The sequence below is a fragment of the Candoia aspera genome, chromosome 7, assembly GCF_035149785.1.
Source record: "Candoia aspera isolate rCanAsp1 chromosome 7, rCanAsp1.hap2, whole genome shotgun sequence".
NCBI classification, from domain to species: domain Eukaryota; kingdom Metazoa; phylum Chordata; class Lepidosauria; order Squamata; family Boidae; genus Candoia; species Candoia aspera.
This window is the reverse complement of record NC_086159.1, coordinates 19868637-19888701: the sequence shown is the minus strand read 5'-3', so window position 1 is coordinate 19888701 and position 20065 is coordinate 19868637. Positions and strand designations below refer to the sequence as shown.

Genomic DNA, 20065 nt, shown 5'->3' with positions numbered 1-20065 from the left:
CGGTTAAAGGCACCAGCTACAAATGGGGAGTCCATTTGGTTGTTGTTTTGCCTTAAGCAGTAAGCCAGCTGGGCAACCTTGGGCCAGTCACTCCCTCTCAACCCTAAGAAGAAGGCAATGGCAAACCATTTCTGAAAATGTTGCCAAGAAAATTGCATAGACTTGTCTGGACAGTTACCAGGACTCAAGAGTGACTTGAAGACTGCTTTATTTTGTCAAAATGACACACACAGCTATGAAATCCTTGATGTTTTCTGGCTATACTTTTTTTTTTGTAGAGTTAATGTTTTCAAAAACAAGTAGGAATCCATGGGTGCAGACTACATGTGTCCTCACTGCTAGTACACATTGCCAAAATTAAAGGACAACATAGCTGGATTTCAGTGGTGTAATTTGGCCATTTGTTCAGGTTTGGGGGTGATTTTAAGGGATGGCTAAGGGAACCCTTCTGCTTTTATACCTAAATTCTCACAAAATCCAGGCCAAAAATGTTTGGGCCCTTTTTAGTGATGCCTCAGCATCATCAGAAGACCTCCAGTGGCTCTCCAGAAGGTCACAGAAGGCTGAATTGAAGTCCTCTCAGTCCTTCAAATGCTGCTCACCCCTGCTCCAAAGTTTTCATTCTAGCTACTTTCATATTCTGACAAAATAAAGCAGATGCAACATTTTGGACCTTCCATGTTACAGCCCATGGACAATCATTGAATGGAATCTTGAACTGGTTTGAATGCATCTTTCTACCTTTGATCTTGAATCACAAATCTGAGTTGAATCATGTCACCATCAAATCTCAGATTCAAATTGGATGGATCTTGGCTAATTAATACATTGTTAATAAACAAAACATTCTAGAAGTACATGGATTATCCCACTGATCTAGAGTAAATTCCTGACAGTACATGACAGACTCACAGACTTCTATTTTGCAATAAACTGAAGGTGACTATGAGTAGTGTGTCACTTGTTGCCATGACCATGACCATTGCTGCCTGTATCAACTTCTCTTCTTCTGCCTCCTTCTCACACTCATGGTGTAAGTGTCTATAGAGATCACCTATGTCATCTTGCATTTGAGCCTAGAAAGCATGTCAGAGAAAAGTGATTGGTTAGGTCCAAGAATACTAGCCTGTACTGATACGATTATTCTGAAGATTTCTCTTTGCAAGTCATCAGAATGTGTGGGCAGTAAAAGTGCTGGCAGCCTGCAGAGCTCTCCAGAACATGTATTCTAATGTAGATGCTTCTGAAGGCCCATGCTTTTGACCCAGAGTTTTGCATCTTATTCAGAGAACTGCATCAAAATGGAAAGTACACCAGCTAGAATTGGAGGGCTGCAGATGGTGGGCCAAGTCCAATCTGTTCCTTCCAATACAACTTCAGTAGAGACTTTGTCTCATTAGGGAGCCTGCCCTGGGATTTACAAACTTGTCTACATCAAAATAATCTAACTGTGGTGCCATGTATCCCTGTCGCATTTGAAATAATGGATCTTCACTCTGAGAATCCTTCCTATATCCCAGTAATGTTCTGAAATGAAGTCAACAAGGTAACTGGAAAGAGGAAGTCTGACATTTGCAATACGGAAAACTAATCACAAAAAAACTTTAAAAAAAAACTATTTGCAAGTTTTAAGACAACCAATGCTTAGATAAGGTTAATTAATCCCCTCCTCAAAGGCAGGTGTACATCCTATGTGGAAAAGTGGCCCTCAATTTTTCCCAAACAGTCTCTGTTGCAAAGGACAAAAAAAGAGCTCTCAGCTCTCAGAAGTCATTTGTAGAAGATAAAGCTATGTATATGCTTGGTTATATAACTTGCTGCTAAAGACAAAATTAGCTGAACGTTCATTGAAATCCTTATAGTTTCAACTTCTTTCTATAGGTATTGTGCTGGCACAATGCCCTGGGGTAACCCAGGAGACCATAGAGAATTTGAACCTCAGAGGCATGATGATGGTTACATTGAGGTCATTGGATTCACCATGGCATCCTTGGTGGGTATTTTTTATAAACTTCTTCCCATACCAGTTACCAGGCTATCAGGCAATCAGAGCAAAAGAGAAAAAGCATACAAAATAAATGAAATGGCAATTGGCAATGATCATTATGGATGTGGTATGCATTTATATTGGCTAGAGTTTCCATTTTAAGGAAGCAGTGGAAGATAGTTAGCCACCATCCACTCCTATGCCTAAAAAGATTGTTTGCAACTCTTTCCTCTCTCTACTCTCATCTCCCATATCTTGGTATTTTTCTCCCTTCTCTGCTTACTGATTTTGGAATATGGCAGAAGAGGAACAGAATACTCCAAGGAGCAATGGTTTCTCAAAAGCATGTCCCTCTTTCCATGAAAATATCTCCCACACATATATTCAGTTTAAATGATGAATCAGGTATCAGTCTGCAGTCTTCTTGGCTGCCTACACTTGTGTGCAAAAGGCCCTTAGGAGGATTTATCTCATGATATCTTCCCTTGGGATTGAACTGCTGCAGTCTGTTGGCAAGATGACTGTGAAATGATAAGTGGGATATTGGCAACACACTTTGGCCATCTTCTATCTAAGATAAGTACAAGAATTGCAGATCCTTGTTTTTAAAACTTTCTTTTGCTTTGGAAAGAAAGAAAAAGAAAGAAAGAAAGAAAGAAAGAAAGATCTGCATATAGTATCTTCCCTCTTTTCTCCTTCTTTATGTCTTGGAAAGGCTGCTCTTCAAGTGGGAGGTCATGGAGAGAGGTTGCATCAATGTCGGGAAGTCACTCTACTAACATACAAGTCTATCCCCATGCAAGTGGATGGGGAGCCATGTCGCCTGGCTCCATCACTCATCCGAATTTCCCTTAGGAATCAGGCCAATATGGTGCAGAAGAGCAAGAGAAGGACATCCATGCCTTTGCTCAATGAGTAAGTTAGTTGCATGTACGTTTTGGGAGAGGGAAAATGCAAATGTAAGATGTCACAAATGTGAGATGAAGCTGCAATGGCAGTCAGGAATGAATTAAGGATATAGCAACCCTATAATGAATCTGTATACCTTTGTATGGAGACTTTGAATGAGGCCCCTCCCTTCCTCAAATCTTCTCCCTCAAGTGTTTCCATCTCCTGAAATGAGAGCCATGCTCCGTGTTAAGTACCTTGTGCCTCCCTTAAAGGGAGAACAGACCATGCAACAAAATTGTCAGAATTGACCTTGTGAAAATGAATCTATGATAGTAGCCTCCCTCTTTTAATTTCTATTTCCTGACACTATCTAGCCTGCTTGGGATGGATGAGGGTTTCCAATCCTGCTTTAAGTCTCTTTAAATGAAATAGCATGTGTTTGTTGCACACCCCACTTTTGGGCTCAGCATGCTAACTCACTTGTAAGCCACAGAAGTGAGATCTCTTCTTATAAACTATTGACATTGGGATATGACTACAACTTTCCTGTCGCTTGATTTAAAAGACAAAGGGCTAATATGCACAACTAGGTTGCTCCAGCACAAGTATGGGCTGCTAACTGTTTCTGAAGAACTGGAATGTAAAATGTGATTCTCTATACAGGATACCCCCAGCCCACTGGGGAGGCAACCTCTGCCCATCTTTTCCTGCTACGTATCCAAAATTGAGTTTTCTGACTTGTGCTACCACAAATGGTGCTCTCTGGTTTGCCTGCTGCACTTCTTTGTAGTCTACTGTAGTGGATTGTGTCACTCTACCACCACTACCACTTTCTGGTCACTGGTTGCTGTCCTCCATGGCCTTTTTGTCCTGAGATGCAGACACCTGTAATCTTCTAAAGGGTTTCATCAGTGGACCATTGGAACTGGACTTTCTTTTTTAACAAGTTCACCAGTGGACTGGGAAAAAAACTGGGCTTTTTTCAAAACAAGTTCATTGATGGAATGGTGAAATGGTGAATATTTGTTTTTTTAGCCAGATAAAATTGTTAGAGTTCTGCTTGTTTCTCTTTGTAACCCATGTGTAACCCAGAAAGAATGATACATGGTTGCCTCTCCTCTCCTCTGATGGATTCACCAAATAAGCAGGTGTCAAGTGTAGGGTGGAGTCAATAGAGGATGCTGATACAAACAGTCTGTCAAAGGAAATCACATCCTTAAAGACCCACCAATCTAAAGGAAAAATGATTGGTGCTTCCTTTATGGGGACCTGTGGAAAGGATAAAGAAGCAGGAGAATCAACTGAGCAGGGGTTAAACACTGTTTTGGACAGCACCCCAGCCCATCCTTGTAGCCAAAACAAAGGAAGGGGGTGAGTCCAGAAAGTGTTACTGACTTATTTCCAGCTGGTTATGTACAGGGGTCAAGCTACTTAAGACTGTGTGGAAAAGCTCAAAAACTTTATTGTTATACAGAGTTTAACATATTTTTTCCATAAAAGCAAATAATTGCATTCTTGCAGGACACTTGCTCATTAGCAACTTTGATGTTGAGTTAATCCAGTCCTAAGGGAAGTCTGTGTTCCAGAAAACCTTTACACTTAACACAGTAATGAATTTACTTTCCCTGCTCAATTTCTCAGGATGTTTTTGTTACTTTTTTTTACTACAAAGAAAACTCTAAATATTTTGAAATTTGGTGTACTTTTGTCCCAGCAATAAATCCTACAATTTATTCCATTCCTGCCTGAAGTGTTTTGAGAGTTTTTCAGGTCTCTGTTTTGTGTCCTTTATGAGAATACTTATTTTGCCTCCAAACGACTCAAAAATCAACTCAAGGACAAGAAGCTTCAAATGGACAAGATTTAGCATCATTACCTTACATTAATATTTTTATTTGTAAGGCCTTGATGTGGTTCATGAGGCACTGTGATTAATGTTAAAGCAAGAAAGTCCTGTTGCATTAAATATGAATATTCTGTTTTGGATGGGAGGGACAGTTTCTACATGTCTCTTGTTTGGACTAAGTAACTAACCTGCTATCATAATGTTTGCCTGTAACCATGAGATAACTTGCTCTCATAACTTGGCCCATAAGCTTACCTTTAAGCAGTGCAGTGACCTCAAAATATTTTATTTATTTATTTATTTATCAAATTTGTCACCGCCCATCTCCTCCGACCAGAGGGACTCTGGGCAGTTTACAATATAAAACAATAAATATATAATAAAATTTCAATATAAAATACACTATAAAACAATTTCACAAAGCTACCAAATATAATAAAAATATGGGTTACCCTTCAGTCTGGCCACCACATTTTGTGTCAGCTATAGTTCCAAGTCATCTTCAAAGGCAGCCCCACTTAGAGGGCTTTGCAGTATCCACCTGCATTGTGATAAGGGAATGAGTTACCTTTGCCCAGACCTCCTGGTCCAGGTAGGGCTATAACTGGCATACCAACTGAAGTTGAGAAAACCACCCCCTGGTCATGGCTTTCACCCACAGGAGCTGTGGATCCATGAATCCAAAACATGGACCAGTGTCTTTTGGGGAAGTGTGCTCCTGGATCCATGAATCCAAGTCATGGATCAATGTACTTTGGGAAAATGTGATCCTGAAAAACTACTATAGTTTTGGAAGACATTTACTGATAAACAGTAACTTTGTACTGCTGGACTTCAGTCTGAGCTTATTACTCCCCATCCAGTCCCTTACAGCCTACAAGCACCCATTTAAAACTTCCACAGCATCTCCAGTTCAGCCTGGTGTGGTGAGGTATAATTGAGTGAGGTAATGCTAATGATACTTCACCCCAAAACCAGTGGATGATCTCTCCAAGCTATTTCATTCAGATGTTAAATAATATGGGGAAGATAACTGAGCCCTATGGAACCCAGCATTAGAACAACCATGGGCTTTGTCACTGTTCTCCAATACTACCAACTGCAGCTTGACACTGAGGTAGGAGGAGGACCATCAAGGAACAATGCCTCCAACCCACAACCCTTGCAGACAGTCCAGAAGAATACCATGGCCAATGGTATTGAATTCTTCTGAGAAGCATCTGATGCAAAATGATGCTTAAGTGGAAGAACCTGAAACTTTTACAAGTAAACGAGTCCTGATTCAATGGATATCCTAATGGGGGAGGCCATATGTCATTTGGCATATCAAAATAAGCAGGAACATTGAGCAAAGAACTGAGAATTGTCAGCTTGTTTAACTTAAAGCCAGATATTTCTCTCTAAGTGATGAATGGCTTGGGCTGAACATTTGGCTTCTCCCTAGTTTAGTATGAAAGATTAAAAAAGAAAGAGACTCCAAGAGTCATATGCATTTGAAAATATGTGACCTAGAATATTTGGTTAAAATATTTTCCTTCTGCAAAGAGTCTTCCAAGTTCATCTGTAAAATATTTGTCGGAAGATAAGAAAAAAGGCATGTCAACATTGCTAAAGCAAATTACTTTAATCTTTAAGAGTTTAGAATGATATTTGAATGATGTATTTTTTAATTAGTGAAAAGAACCCACATTTAATATACATGGAGTGAATCTGAAAAAATTGTACTTTTTTTTCCTGGTGGTTGTTAACCACGGGAAGCTCCCTTTTATACAAATGTATTGCAGAACTCTCTGGATCTCAGTGTCAGTAACAATTGCCCTAAATGCAAATAATTCATTGAAATACAAAGTGGGGTTGCATGTCTGGAATATTACCTTCCATTGAAGTTAATAGGGTAGCCCTTCTGCTTTCAAACACACACACACACACACCTCTTTATAGTCTTGTGGAAGATATTAGAGTCTGTTACTAGATTTTTGTACTCTGTAACTCAGCAGTGAGGCTATCAAAATGGTTAAGGCATATTGCAGCATGGGGCAGCACTGAGTTAACTTTGGATAATCTTAAAGAAGTGAAATAGAGTTGGACTTGGTCAGTACTTGGACAAGATGGTAACGGGAAATCCCAGGGCAGTAGGCTAGATTGGAAAATAGAAAAACTTCTTAGAAGAAGACCAGATAAACAATTCTGTAGTGTTGTCAAGAATACTATATGAATATGTAGACTCTCAGCTCAGGCAAGTATTTCCTTATTGTCACTGAAAGCTTACAAGGATGAAAGGTGATGTAATTGGTAGGAAAATCTAAACATGGCAGAACTTGTATATCTCAGCATTAAATATATCTTATAAGGATGGTCACCATTCCAGTTAAGAATATGAGCTTTTCTGCCCTGCATCCTTCAGCTGCTTGCTTCCTATGCATAAATCAGCTGGAAATGAAGCAGGTTTAAGAAATCCATTTCTGGATTTCAACCCCTTATTACACTTGGCTCTAATGATACCCTGATATTCTCTCTGATGGCAGGTAACAGTTTCTGACTGGTGGATTCCTCTGCTTTTCCATTCCCACCCATGTCAGGAAAGCAAGCTCCAGATGCTTTCCTTTCTCTGAGATGTCTTTTGAGAACGGGAGGAAAAAAAAAAAGGAAAGGAACAAAAATGTCCAGCAAAAATGGCTGTCAGACAGAAAGTGGAGACTGGGAGTGAGGTTGGGAGGGATGCATGCCTGTCAGAACACATACCAGCCAATTGGAATGGAGGCATTTGTATAAGATGGAAGGGAGACAAGACTTGCACCAGTAGGAGGGTAAAAATGCTACTGTTGAGTTAGAACAAGAAAACTCAGATGGAGTTCACTTCCCAGCAGCCTAGGGGCAGGCTGAGGACAATGTCAATTGTTCCTGCCTCCTGAAACAATACATGGCCCAGCCTCATGGTGGGGCAAGTAGGAAGTGCAGATCAACGCTAAGGTAAGACACAGGTGAGCAGGAAGGAAGATCCATGGGAATTCTGCTTTCCAGTTGAATTACCCAATATCAGCTTGGTAAAATTTGCAGTGGCATGAATATTTATTTTCATTAAAATTTGGCATGCATAGTTGGTGCATCCTGTCTCTAACCTGTAAAGAACAGACCATGTATGATTATACGTCATCTGGGGCTGCCATAAATGTGAGCGAATGATGCTACAGATGCCTCTGTTTCATCTTTTCATTCATCTTGAGAATTTGTCTTAAGACTCTTTAGAATGGGAAATGGGTACATTTGCAATGCCTGTCTGTCAGTGCTCAAATAAAGGGTGGAAAAATGGAGGAGGTAAATTTAAAGACATCTGCAAACCTCTCAACTCCTTCAGCCTGATGTTGTCTCACACATAAGTATTTTCAGACACAGGATTCCTTCTGGCACTGTTAATTAAAATGCACTGTGCAGCCATCCTATCTTTCCTCTGCAATGGATTTTTTTTTCTGGAAAGAAAAAGGTGGAAGAAGTGTTAAAATCTGGAAGGTTATAAACAGAGGGTAGCATTGTTTGGACCCCCATAAAATTCCATAGATGGAGAAACTTAATTGCATTTAACAGCCATGATTTTCTGAAGAAAATACCTAAGGGAGTCATAAAATTAGAGAAGCCGGAGTTTCTTTCTTAGTAACCATGTATAATTTGAGGACTGCATTTAACCAAAATATTCTTACAAAATGTAAATTGTGTTTACAAGAGTGTGGGTACATTGATAAGCAATTCTCGCAAAGATAGTAAGAAGCAACTCCAGAAAAAGATTTAAGTACCACCAATCTCAAGACTGTATCCACATATATTTGTTGATGGCTTTTATCTTTTGTGTCCATTTATGTTCTGCATGATACCTGATTTGGAAACAATGTTTTATTGGAATTAATCCAGCAAAAGAATGAGTTACCTTTCACTTCCCAGTATTTCTAGAGGGGAAAAATATGGTGATGAATGAAATGAATGAAAATTTGCTTTGTAGTAACAATACTGCAGTGTTGGCAGATTGGAGATACAAATCTGATATATAATCGGAATGTCACTTTGAAAAGTGCTACATAATCAGCATCCAGCTTCTCAGAAAGGCATTTTCTGGTCAAAAGACAACCTCCTGTTTCACACATAAGCTCTGCAGTGAGCTGAGATTGGTGATAGCCTTCTCTGACCCCACGATGAGAACGTAAGAGGAACTCTGCCGGACCAGGCCAAGGCCCATCTTAGTTCAGCATTTTGTTCCTCATAGTGGCCTTTGGAGGGTTGCAAGTGGGAGATGGAGACAAGTTTACTACTAAAAATATTTCCGTGCAACTGGTATTTGGAGGTACGTTCCCTCAATCTGGAGATAATATGGAGTCTTAAATTGAATAGTCCTTGATAGACTTGTCTTCCATGAATTTATCCAATCCTCTCTGAAATCCAGCCAAGTTAGTGGCCATCAGCACATCTTCTGGTCATGAATTTGTGTGATGTATGAAATTTGTGTGATGTATTCTTTTTTGAATAATTGACCTAGAAGTTGAGAGAAGGAGAAAAACTTCCAACCTTGTGTGTCTGTGTATGATTGCAACCAGGTATCAAGGTGATAGATAAATACATAGTTGTCCCTGTCCATTTTCTCCTAGCTGTACACAATTTTATAGACCTCAATCATGTTCCCATCAATCACCCTTTTTTCCAAGCTAAACGTTCCCAAACATTCTACCCTCTTCTTGTAGGGAAGATGTTTATGTCCTCTGATCATTTTTCTTGCCCACTTCTTCCAGTGTTGCTACCAGAGCCATACAAAATATTCCAAATATGAAAGTGCCATAGATTTTTATAAGAATTGGCCATTTTATTTTCAATTCCTTTCTTAACAATCCATAGCATGGAATCTGCCTTTTCGTAGCTGCTACACATTGAACTGAATCTGCCTTGAGCTTCGTCAGATAGCTATTTTCCCCTTCCCTTTGAAAAGCAAAGATGATGAGGGAAGAATGAGGATGTGTGTGGCACCAGGGTGCTGAATTTGCACCCTTTTATTGGCCAACCAGAGGGACAGAGGAAAGAGCACTCACTAGCAGCACAAAACTGTTACAGGTTTAAGACCAAAGTTTAAAGAGTGATTTTTTTTTTGAGTAACATAGTCAAAAGGGGAGATTGGTATTATCAATGTGAAGATGTGTATTTGGTATAAAATTTCTCCATTATGGAATGAGCCTCAGAAGTGAAATATTAAATCTATTCCTTTGTTCCATTTGTCCAAGAAACTCAAGTTGGGGACATAGAAATCTGCAGATGATACCTTTCACCCAAAACTGTTTAATTTCAGTTATGGATTTTTTATTAGTTGTGTTTCGATTTTATCTTGTTCCTATTCTAGGTTACAAATAGCTGACTTTGGGCTAAAATAAAGGGGAAAACAGTACTTTGGAGCCCATAAGCCATCTTGACCAAACATCATGCAGAAAGATGTCACACATGAAATACATTTTGCAGCTCTCTGCTGCTCTCATGTACTGTAGTTCTGGGAATGAGACAAACAGGCCACTTTTATGTCAGGCGTAAACTGCTCTTGTAAGTATTTAAATTAAGGCTGCTCATTTTTAATTGAACAAGAAAGGGGATGAGAGGACTTTGTAATGGGAATGAACAATGAGCACTCTGGATAATGTAATTTTATATTTGTATTATTAATGGATTGAAACCAGATCCTTTTGAGCGTGACTTGTTGCACAAGTAGTGAAATAGTCTGGGACATACTGTTATTATCTGTAGAATATCATGAGGCACTATGCTGGTGTTGCAGTAAGGATAGTGCACAACTCTGGTTTGAAAGACAACAATTTTTTCTAGCCCCATTTCAGAGCCTACAATAAATATTTTATTGGGCCTATTCAAAAGGAACACAAACAAGTGCATATTCCATTACTGAATTTTATATTTTCAGATATGGGTGAGCAACCATAAAATCCATGTCTTGAAAGTACACACATTTTTGTGAACTTTAAGTTGGTCTAGGAAAGGTATTGTCCAATACACTTTTTATGGCCAATGCAGTTTCTTTAGATTTTTCTTTTCTTTATTAAAGAAAACGAAATGGACTTAAAAACAATCTAAAGTAGTTAAGTTCTTTCCTTTTCTGCAGTTATGGTTGGGTTCACCAAGGCCCTTTTAGCACCATGCAGTTGGCTCTGGTGCTGTGAAGGTTACTCTGTCACCCTATTTATGTGACATATCAGAGGACGAGAGAACTGAAAGAGTCTTGATGTATTATATGAAGAGTGTAGTTGCTGGATACCTCTGCAAACCAGTGATGAGATAGCTGCATGCTTGTAGCTTTGTTTGAAATTGTGAAATTGTATCACCTGCTTTCTTTAAACCAGAGTCATCTTCCATCTGATTCCATTGGGGCCTTGCTTGACTCATGTTCAGGAAAACACATCTTGGTTCTTTCAAAACCTGGTTCTTCCCTGCTGCAAAATTCAAAATTGCAAGTTGTAATGACAAGGCCAGAGGACTGATAACAATAAAATGATGTGAAAGGACTGGTTGTGAGACAGATGGGGAAGTGGGGTACACATTTATACTGAGATGGTAGCAGCCATTTACTGTTAGTAAAAGGAATTTGAAAGCTTTTTCAAAACTCTGCCTGGGCCCAAAATGGACACAGGAGTTTCCCTATCATCCTGAACCCATTTTTTTTCTCTCTTGTCCACTGAAGTCAATGACTTAGTAAGCAAGGTCTCTTTGGATTGGATTTTGATGGATTAGGGGTATAGTTGTGATTGAAAAATACCAATATATCTGGTCATTTGAAATACTGAGCCATACTTTGGGTGAGGTCTCCACCAACGGTGGTGCCTGGGGCAATTGCCCCTATTGTTGTCCCTAAAAGGCTCTGACAGCGTCTGCCTTTCTCAACAAAAGACTTTCACCTTTTACCATTTCCAAGATTACATCATGCTGCAAGAGTCTCCTGCCCTTTGCCCCCATGCTCTCTTATGCTATGGTACCAGAACCGTTTCCCTTCATTATGCTTGCTGGTATCTGTCATTGGCTTTGGGTCTGCTACCCTAGAACTTAATATACATCTCCATTTAGCCTGTATGTGATGCTTTCCTTTTGTTTTGGTTAAATGTTGTCTGTCTTTCTTTTTCTCTCTCTGTCTCTTTGGGCTTTTTTCTTGTTTGTCCATCCTGTTGTGCTGATCCTGCTGTGGCTACTCATTTCCTGCTGCCTATATAGCATCCATAAAGTGCCACCTGCTGACCTGAGGAGAGTTTCAGCTCCCCCTGATTCCTTTACCATGTGAGTACTTGTCTTTCCCTTCCTTCTTTTAAGTATCACCTCTTTCTTTCAGGGTCCATCTTCTCCTTCTCTGCATGGTTTATGATGCATGAATCTTCCAGTCATCTAGAAATGCTTTCACTAAACCTAGCATTTCCAGCAATACAGTGTGCCATCCAGTCCCTGGAACTAATATTAAACAAAAGTTACATGATGTTAGTATTGCTGAGAACTCTGAGCTCCTGACCAATGCCTGGAAAGCATCTACCTCATAATCTAATGGTTCAAGGGACACGTCTGAAGAGAAGTTGCCTGAATATGAGTGGAGGGTGAGAGAGTTCCAATTTTTTTGGCCTTTTACAGACCTTCTTAGTAACCTGATAGAACACAGGCTTACAGACTGGGTAGTCCAATTCAAAGTAGTTGCAGCCTGTCTTTTTTTCTTCTTCTGATACCTGTTGGAAGAAGAAAGGGCCTTTATGAATAACCAGCCATTGCTTCCAGATACAATTCATACAAACTGAAGCATTATTAAACCTTACTCCTTCTCAAGTTCCTGAGAGGAAAGCTTCTTGTCAAGAAGCAACAGTTAAACAGTCTTCTTTTCCAGGAGACGCATGCATTTGTTTGTGTATTACATGTTCCACTCTTCCTCTACAGGGTTCAGAACACATGCATGATACCTGTTCCCTTGAAATCTTGCATCTTTCCCACGTAGCCTTTACTAAACCACATTCCAATTTCCCAGTGTAACTTAGATTATTTTCTCATTGCTGAGTTGAAATGCTCTTCACCCATTCTTGGGTTGACAGAAAACTAGTCTGGCATGAAATTTGCTGTCCCCATTTCCATTCCCTCCCCATCCCTCTGTTACCTCTGTTTCAAGTCACTGTGGTCAGCTGATGTCCTTACAATATAAAGTGTGACAAAGCATAGCCGATATTAAACTCCTTGAGGCTGCCCTTGGATAGTGTTAGAATAAGAGGGAAAACACCAGCTAAGGTTGTTGTAAAACTGCCTCACCAATGGATTTTATGGGGATATTGCAGAAAAAAGAAGTTTCCAGGGCATGTTCTTTCCATCTCAGAATTTGGAGTATAAGCTATTCAGAGCAGAAATTGCTCAGAGGAAAGAATTATTGTGATGTATTTTACAAAGCACTCTGTCTACTGATTCTGTTACATTGGTCAGTCAATCAAGCAATCAAATACAGACTAAAAAATATAGCTCTTGAAACACAGAGTTGGTGGTTGGATATAGGAATACGATACTTATTCTTCCCTGAAAGCCATAAACAGGTGTTGTGAACCAAGACCATGCCTGTACCAAGTGACTCTATCATCCCAAATTGTGTCCACTTGACTTCTTTATGTACAATGTAAGCAGCTACAACACAACAACACAACACAATATATATGGATCTTCATGTAAGCCAGAACCTTATTAGTGCATAGCTTCAACTGGTGCAGAGTTCATGCTCTGGACATATGTGGATATCAGGAAGAAGGATTCTGTGATATGTCTGACATGGGCCAAACTACCAAGCTGTTTAGCTCAGCCCTGTTTGCATGCTCAGTTAAATACTTTTAAGAATGCCTGCATAGAGCACTTATGGCAGATGCATGTTGTTTAATAAGAAATCTAATTCTAGAATGCATTTAAAGCAGTCTTCTGCTTTCTAGAAGTAGAACATTTCTAGAATCCCAGTTTATTTTAGATATTGGATCAAGGCAGAAAGACGGTGGCAGGTTTTACAAAATTCTCTAAGTTAATGTGTTGGCCACAGATATTCTGTATCTCCAAATCTGAGATCAGGTTAACCAAAGAGCTTCACAATGACTGACAGTTAGCATGCCTGATAAATTAAAGCACAACCCCAAAAAGCACTATGAAATGGATTTGGGATGCCAGTCACTGAGATATTCAGATGTTCTTCAGCCTGGCACAGATGGTCCTGAAAATCCTGTTGAGACAAATTAGCAGACTTGATTCTGAGGAATATGAATGGTGGTAGGTAACTTTTTAAAGCCAAAAGTTCCAAAGGCATCATTTAGAATTAGTCTTGAATTTTGGACAGTAAAAGCTACAGATTGTTTGAGGGTGCTTTACATCATTAACTGGTGTGACTTTTTCAGAAACTATGCTAGAGATTCTACACTGACTTTAAAACTATGCTTTTTATAAAGGCTTTTGCTAACTACTGAGTGCCTACATAAATTGTTTCACTGAGTTCATCAACATTTCTCTGCTATCCCAGCTTAGTGCTTATTTCTTAATAAATCAGCTCTCAGTTACAGGCTTTTTTCCCCACTTACACTTTGGGCAGGAAAAAAAATGATTTATAGAACTATAAAATGTTGGGAGAGTTGGAGATTTTTATGCCATTTCTTTCACAAATGCCAGCAACAAAATTGCCACTAAATTGCTGATAACTATTTATTTCTCTTCTATCTATTGATCTTCCATCCATCCATCCATCCATCCATCCATCCATCCATCCATCCATCCATCCATCCTGATGTCTTTGTGGCACTGCTGAAACAATAATAGCCATAACTCCAAAATTAACCATCAGAAACCCAATTATTAATATTTGTGAAAATACGGAATTCTCAAAATGTTCATCCATTCATATTAATAAATTGTAACATATTTTAGTAAGGTCTGTTATAATAAAGGGTTTGCCCATAGGAACAGAAAGTAATGGAAGGCAGACCAAATGTTATATCTATTTTGTTTCAGATTCCAGTTTAGTAAAGTCAGACTTTGTTAAAGTGAAATGTGAAACAAAATAGTGCAATTATGAAAGCTTATTTTCCATCTTCCAGCCACCCCAACCTGATGCTTCTGCAGGATATCCCATTTCAGTTACTCTCCCCATTTCTTGCCATTTGCTCTAGTCAGACACTACTCAGGATAGCTCAGTCATCATTGTTAGTTTTGGGGGTTAGTTCTGGGGTTCCATCATAAGGGGTTCTTCCTGTAAAACCCTTTTGTATTTCTGCTGGCTTTGAAGTTTTGTGAACCTGCTGATACTGTCCCTCTACATGAGTGAAGCCATTTTTGTTGTGGAAGGATCACTTTCAGGGTGAACTTGCTGTTTGGTCCTCAACATGTGCATTGTCAGCCCCAGAACCACCCATGGAACCAGGCTGACATCAGATTCATTAGATTTATAGTTGGAATTTTAAGGAAATCTTCTGGGCCCTTTCCAAACTGGCTGCTCGGTAGGCTTATCCATTCACATAATGGCCACCATGGGAAACAAAATGGCTATAAAGAAAAGATTTACCAGAATCCACTTGTCATCCCTTCTAGATCCTTGTCCCATTGGATATTCCTTTAATCCCTGCTTGCTTTTGCCTTTTTTTCTGGATAGGCAGAGTTCCAAAAATGTTCCATCATTTTTTTTGTTTTCTAAGGGAACTTATAAGGGTCATGTTTTCAAAAAGAAGAAAAAAGTACTAGTAGTAAAATAGATAAGTGAGGCAAGAGGCTTAGTGAACACCAGAGGAGTCATTTGCAGGCATATTCCCCAAGGTGTCAGTTGGGGACAACAATATCAGAGGTTAATAAAATACTTTTTGAAAGAACCTGAACATTCTGGTAGAGATGTCCATAGAAAAGACAGCCTTCTTGACACCAGTATGGTTATGACTTAATTACTTTATTTGTCAGTAAATAATGCCACAGATACGGCCATCGAAAAGCTAAATCAGCAAGTCTTGGTTGGACCTCACGTATCATAGAAAAGGAACTAGGGCCATCATGTGATTTAATATAAGGCATACTATCCTTGCTCCACAGTGATTTGTTGGAAAGCATCCAGTGCAATTTGTGTAGCAGATTGGTGAGCTATGCAGACAGACTGAAGTGAAAAGGAATTAGAGAAAGTGAGTCTATTCACATACCACAGCTTAATAAGATGGAATAATGGTTATGGGATTTAAAACTAAAGCTGAAAGCTTGGCAGCTAGTTTAAAATAAAAGATTAAAAATGAAAAGGTTGATGGTGAAATTAAAAAAAACTGTTGTAGTGCGGTTATGAAATTTGGCTATCAATTAATAGGGACATATTTTAAAAAGCAGTGTTTGGAAATATATTTAAAAAAAAACAACTCCTTTCAACATATAGGGGTTTTCAGACCGAGCTTCCTTTCATATTCTTTTAAGGAAGAATGAAGATGTTCAAGTCAGTGGCAGAAAATCTTCGGAGATGGTAGTATTTAATCATTGTTTTTTCTTGCTGTCATTTTCGACTTCAGGATTCTGTGGACTACTCTTAAGATGTCCAAAACTAGCTTTTTAAAATTTTCCACCAAATTTGTGGGTAGAAAAAGTGAGTGGACAATTCTCCAGTCTCTCCAGGAGAAAGAAAAAAATCTCCAACAATTTCTCAAGGATATTAGTGTAACAGTGACACAATTATTGAAAGAATTGTAAATTAGGAAGTCCCACATGATGTTCTCTTTTAGGATTTAATGAATGTGTAGAAAGGCAGGGAGACTTCTGACTACTGAAGAAATAATTCAAATGGGAATATGGTCATCCTATAATCAATAAGTACAAAAACACATCACTCAAACCATTGAACACTTTGAGTATTTGTCAGAGCAGGTTATAAACCTAACAAACAATGAGAAGAATATGAACTTCTCCAAGATTATTTTCTCCTATGAAAGAAACTGTAAAGCATTTAATTTCATTTCATTGGATGAGAAATTAAAGAGAAAATGCAGGATAATTTCTTTGCCTGATATTAATAGATAAGAAGCTGTTAGTCGTAGTTGGAGAAGGACACTCTGACTAGCTTGCCAATGTAAGCTATCTAACTGCTAAGAGTCCCCTTTTTGGGAGAGATGGGTGGTGATAGAAATTTGAAAAATAAGTAAATAAATGTACTTCAACAAGGCTATAATGTTCGGGAATAAAGGAACTTGAGAAGGAATGTTCAAATATGAAACTGTGCAACTAGAATATATCAAAAAGACTGAAGGATCGTCTGGCACTTGAAAGAGTCTTTGTTGTTCTTGATGCACAGGGTTAAATTGCTATCATTTATTGGTTTGATTCCATTAGGGCTCAGTGGAGACCAAGATTTTTTTCACAACTTAGGTAAAAGATAGTCTTCTTTGGTCAAGTTTTACTCTTGATGACTTATGGACATATGCATGTAATTTTCTTGGCAACACTATAGAAGTAGTTTGTCATTGCCTTCTTCCCAGACAGTTTTGGGCTTCCCAGCCTAGCCTACAGCCCTGAGTTTTCTTAGTGATCTCCCATCCAAATATTAACCAGGTCTGGTCCTGCTTAGCTTTTCAAGATCAGCCTAAGTCAGAAACATAGTAGAACCTAGAAACTATGTTATACATACTTTCTCCTGCTCTGAATGCTGTACATTGGTGGTTTGCACAGAAGTGTCACAGGCTGTACAGTTTGCATTCCCTGTTATCCTATTGTTTCCATTTTGTCCTTAAATGCATCTGCATGGATATCTGTGCATAGATGCACAATGCAACTGATAAGTGGCACTAGCTCCCAACCAGGACTCTTGTTTTCTTCTTCTATGTTGACAGCTTATTTTTAATGAGTAAGGTATTTTCAGCTGAAGCATCATATTTAATGCATATCACTTCTAAGTTCTGACAATGAAATCACACTAGCGAGGTTAATTATTTTTCTTTTGTAAGCTGGTGTTTTCCTTCTCCCTATTATTCTAAAAAGCAAGGACATGTAATTAGTTTTGCATGTTTATTGAGGAGATAGGTAGTTCATTAATCTGTCAGAGCAAACATGCCCCAGGAGAGTTTTGCATATCCTGAAGTTTAATATGGGGTTCTGTTTTTAAAGAGGCAGATTTCCTGTTGAATCATATTAGATGTCTTACTATTGTGATGTATGCTCTTGCCTGACAGCTATCTGTGAACAGATTCTTCCCCTGCTTTTCTATATACAGACGTGTTCTGGTTCACAGGATTTAAAAGTAATTGTCAGAAAATTTGGATGCTTAAAATTAAATATTCCCTTTCAGTTGCATCAACAGAGGCATTGTTTGGGCATCAGATCTCTGCTCTGAGTTCCACTAGAGTGAATTCCTTCATTTTCTTTTTGCTTGTCACTGGGGGCAGAAATGCATAGCCAAAATAAAACAGGCCCAGCATTTGAATAATTAAGCTGCCAATGCTCAAACTGTTTCCTTTGTTTCTTTTAATATGATTATCCTACTCTTCTCCTTAAAAAAAGCATTCAAAGTGGCTTACAAGATACAGTAAATAAAAACAGAATTAAGAATGCAATTAACTGCAATTTTGTAAAAATGTTAAAAGTTTGTAAAAATTTTGTAAAGACATTACTGGGAGCTGCATAAAAGGTTTGCAAGAACTGCATGTTGCTTCTGGCTATCCCCCCTGCTTCAAGGATGGCCCTGAAAGATGCAGACCTAACAAATCAGGAGAGTATCAGGTTGGGGAAATCTAAAGTTAGGCTGATGGACATAGGGAGGGCAAAACGGGGCAGGGCTGGGCGATGGGCTGGATCGGCAAGTGGGAACTTCTCTGGTTTTCTCAGCCTGGGAATCTTCGGATTCCTTCATTTGCGAAAGGCAAGGCTGGCTGGAGAGTCTAGTGAACAGTTGTCCCTGACAAGCCGTTCCTCCTCTGGCTGCACTTTTACGTTCTTTTCTTCCCACCGTTTCAAGGCAGGAGCCAATCGGCTCACCCTTTGATCACCGCCTCTCAGCTGATCCTGTTTTTTTCTTTTTAGGTTTCCTGCCGGGTTGAGCTCTGCGGCTTTTTCCCCACTGTTTCTGCTGAGCTCCCCCTCCTTCCACTCAAAGTCAGACTGCCTTCTGACGGGTTCGCGGGAACTTTCAATTTTTTAAGTAAGGTTTTTAAGAAAACAGGACAAAATGGACATTTATATTAAAATGACGGGATGGTCTGGAAATGTTAAAAAAACGGGACTATCCCGTTCAAAACAGGATGTATGGTCAGCCTATCTAAAGTGTTATCTGTCCCTTCTAGTTTCTTGTCATATGTGTTTTGAATTAGCTTTCCCTTTACTCCTTGTCTAAATCATGATTTCCAATAGGTAAATGCTATATTCAGGACCTTATTTATTTGTTTATTTAAAAGATTTATATGGCCGCCCGTTTTAAGCAGCTCTGGGCAGCTCACAACAATAAACCCAATAAATAAAACAATAATGAAACAGTAAAAGCAGTAAAACATTAAAACAAAAACCCTGCACCTTAATCATCCCCTTGGGATGCCCCACTGCAGGTTCAGCTGCCCTCCGTCCATACTATCTACCTACACAGTCCTATCCCAGCCCCTCAGTAAAAAGCCAGGTCTTGATGGCCTTCCAAAAGGCCATCGACTCACCAGTGGGCAGGTGTTCCACAATGTAGGGGCAGCCACAGAAAAGGCACGCTTCCAAGGTCCCACTAGATGGCAGGATTTCAGGGAGGGGTCCTGGAGCGTGCCCACCCTATCTGATCTAGTGGGATGGGCGGATATTCTTAGGGAGAGGCAGTCCCATAAATAATCAAATAAAAACAAAAACTCTACGCCTTAATCATCCCCTTGGGATGCCCCATAGCCAGCTCCAATTACCCTCATTCCATTCTTCCTATCCTATCCTATCCTATCCTATCCTATCCTATCCTATCCTATCCATCTCAGCACCTTGGTAAAAAAACAGGTATGTATGTGTATATGTGTGTGTATTTAAAAATTTTAAAAAGGAAGAGAAAAACTAACAGAAACTAATATAGAATAAAGAGAGAAAAAAGTAAAACGCCAGATCTGAAAGGCTGGAAGGGTCCCCACCCTTCCAGAAGGCACGCTTCTGAGGTCCCACTAGGTGGCAGGATTTCAGGGAAGGGATCTGGAGTGTGCCCACCCTGTCTGATGTAGTGGGATGGGCAGATATTCTTAGGGAGAGGCTGTCCCACAAATAACCAGATCCAGTGCCATGTAGGGCTTTAAAAGTGATAAGCAGCACCTTGAATTGCACCTAGAAGAAAACTGGGAGCCAGTGCAGCTTGCACAATAAAGGTGTAA

The 20065-nt window shown here is 39.4% G+C and overlaps 1 protein-coding gene across 1 annotated transcript in view; it reads left to right on the top strand.

Moving 5' to 3' along the window:
- Nucleotides 1–20065, top strand: part of DGKI (diacylglycerol kinase iota) — a 220799-nt gene that overhangs the window by 111243 nt on the left and 89491 nt on the right. Inside the window, exons 19-21 of the mRNA XM_063308888.1 lie at nucleotides 1882–1993; nucleotides 2703–2902; nucleotides 11961–12023. Coding sequence (XP_063164958.1) covers nucleotides 1882–1993; nucleotides 2703–2902; nucleotides 11961–12023 — 375 coding nt within the window. The remainder of the gene's footprint in view (nucleotides 1–1881; nucleotides 1994–2702; nucleotides 2903–11960; nucleotides 12024–20065) is intronic.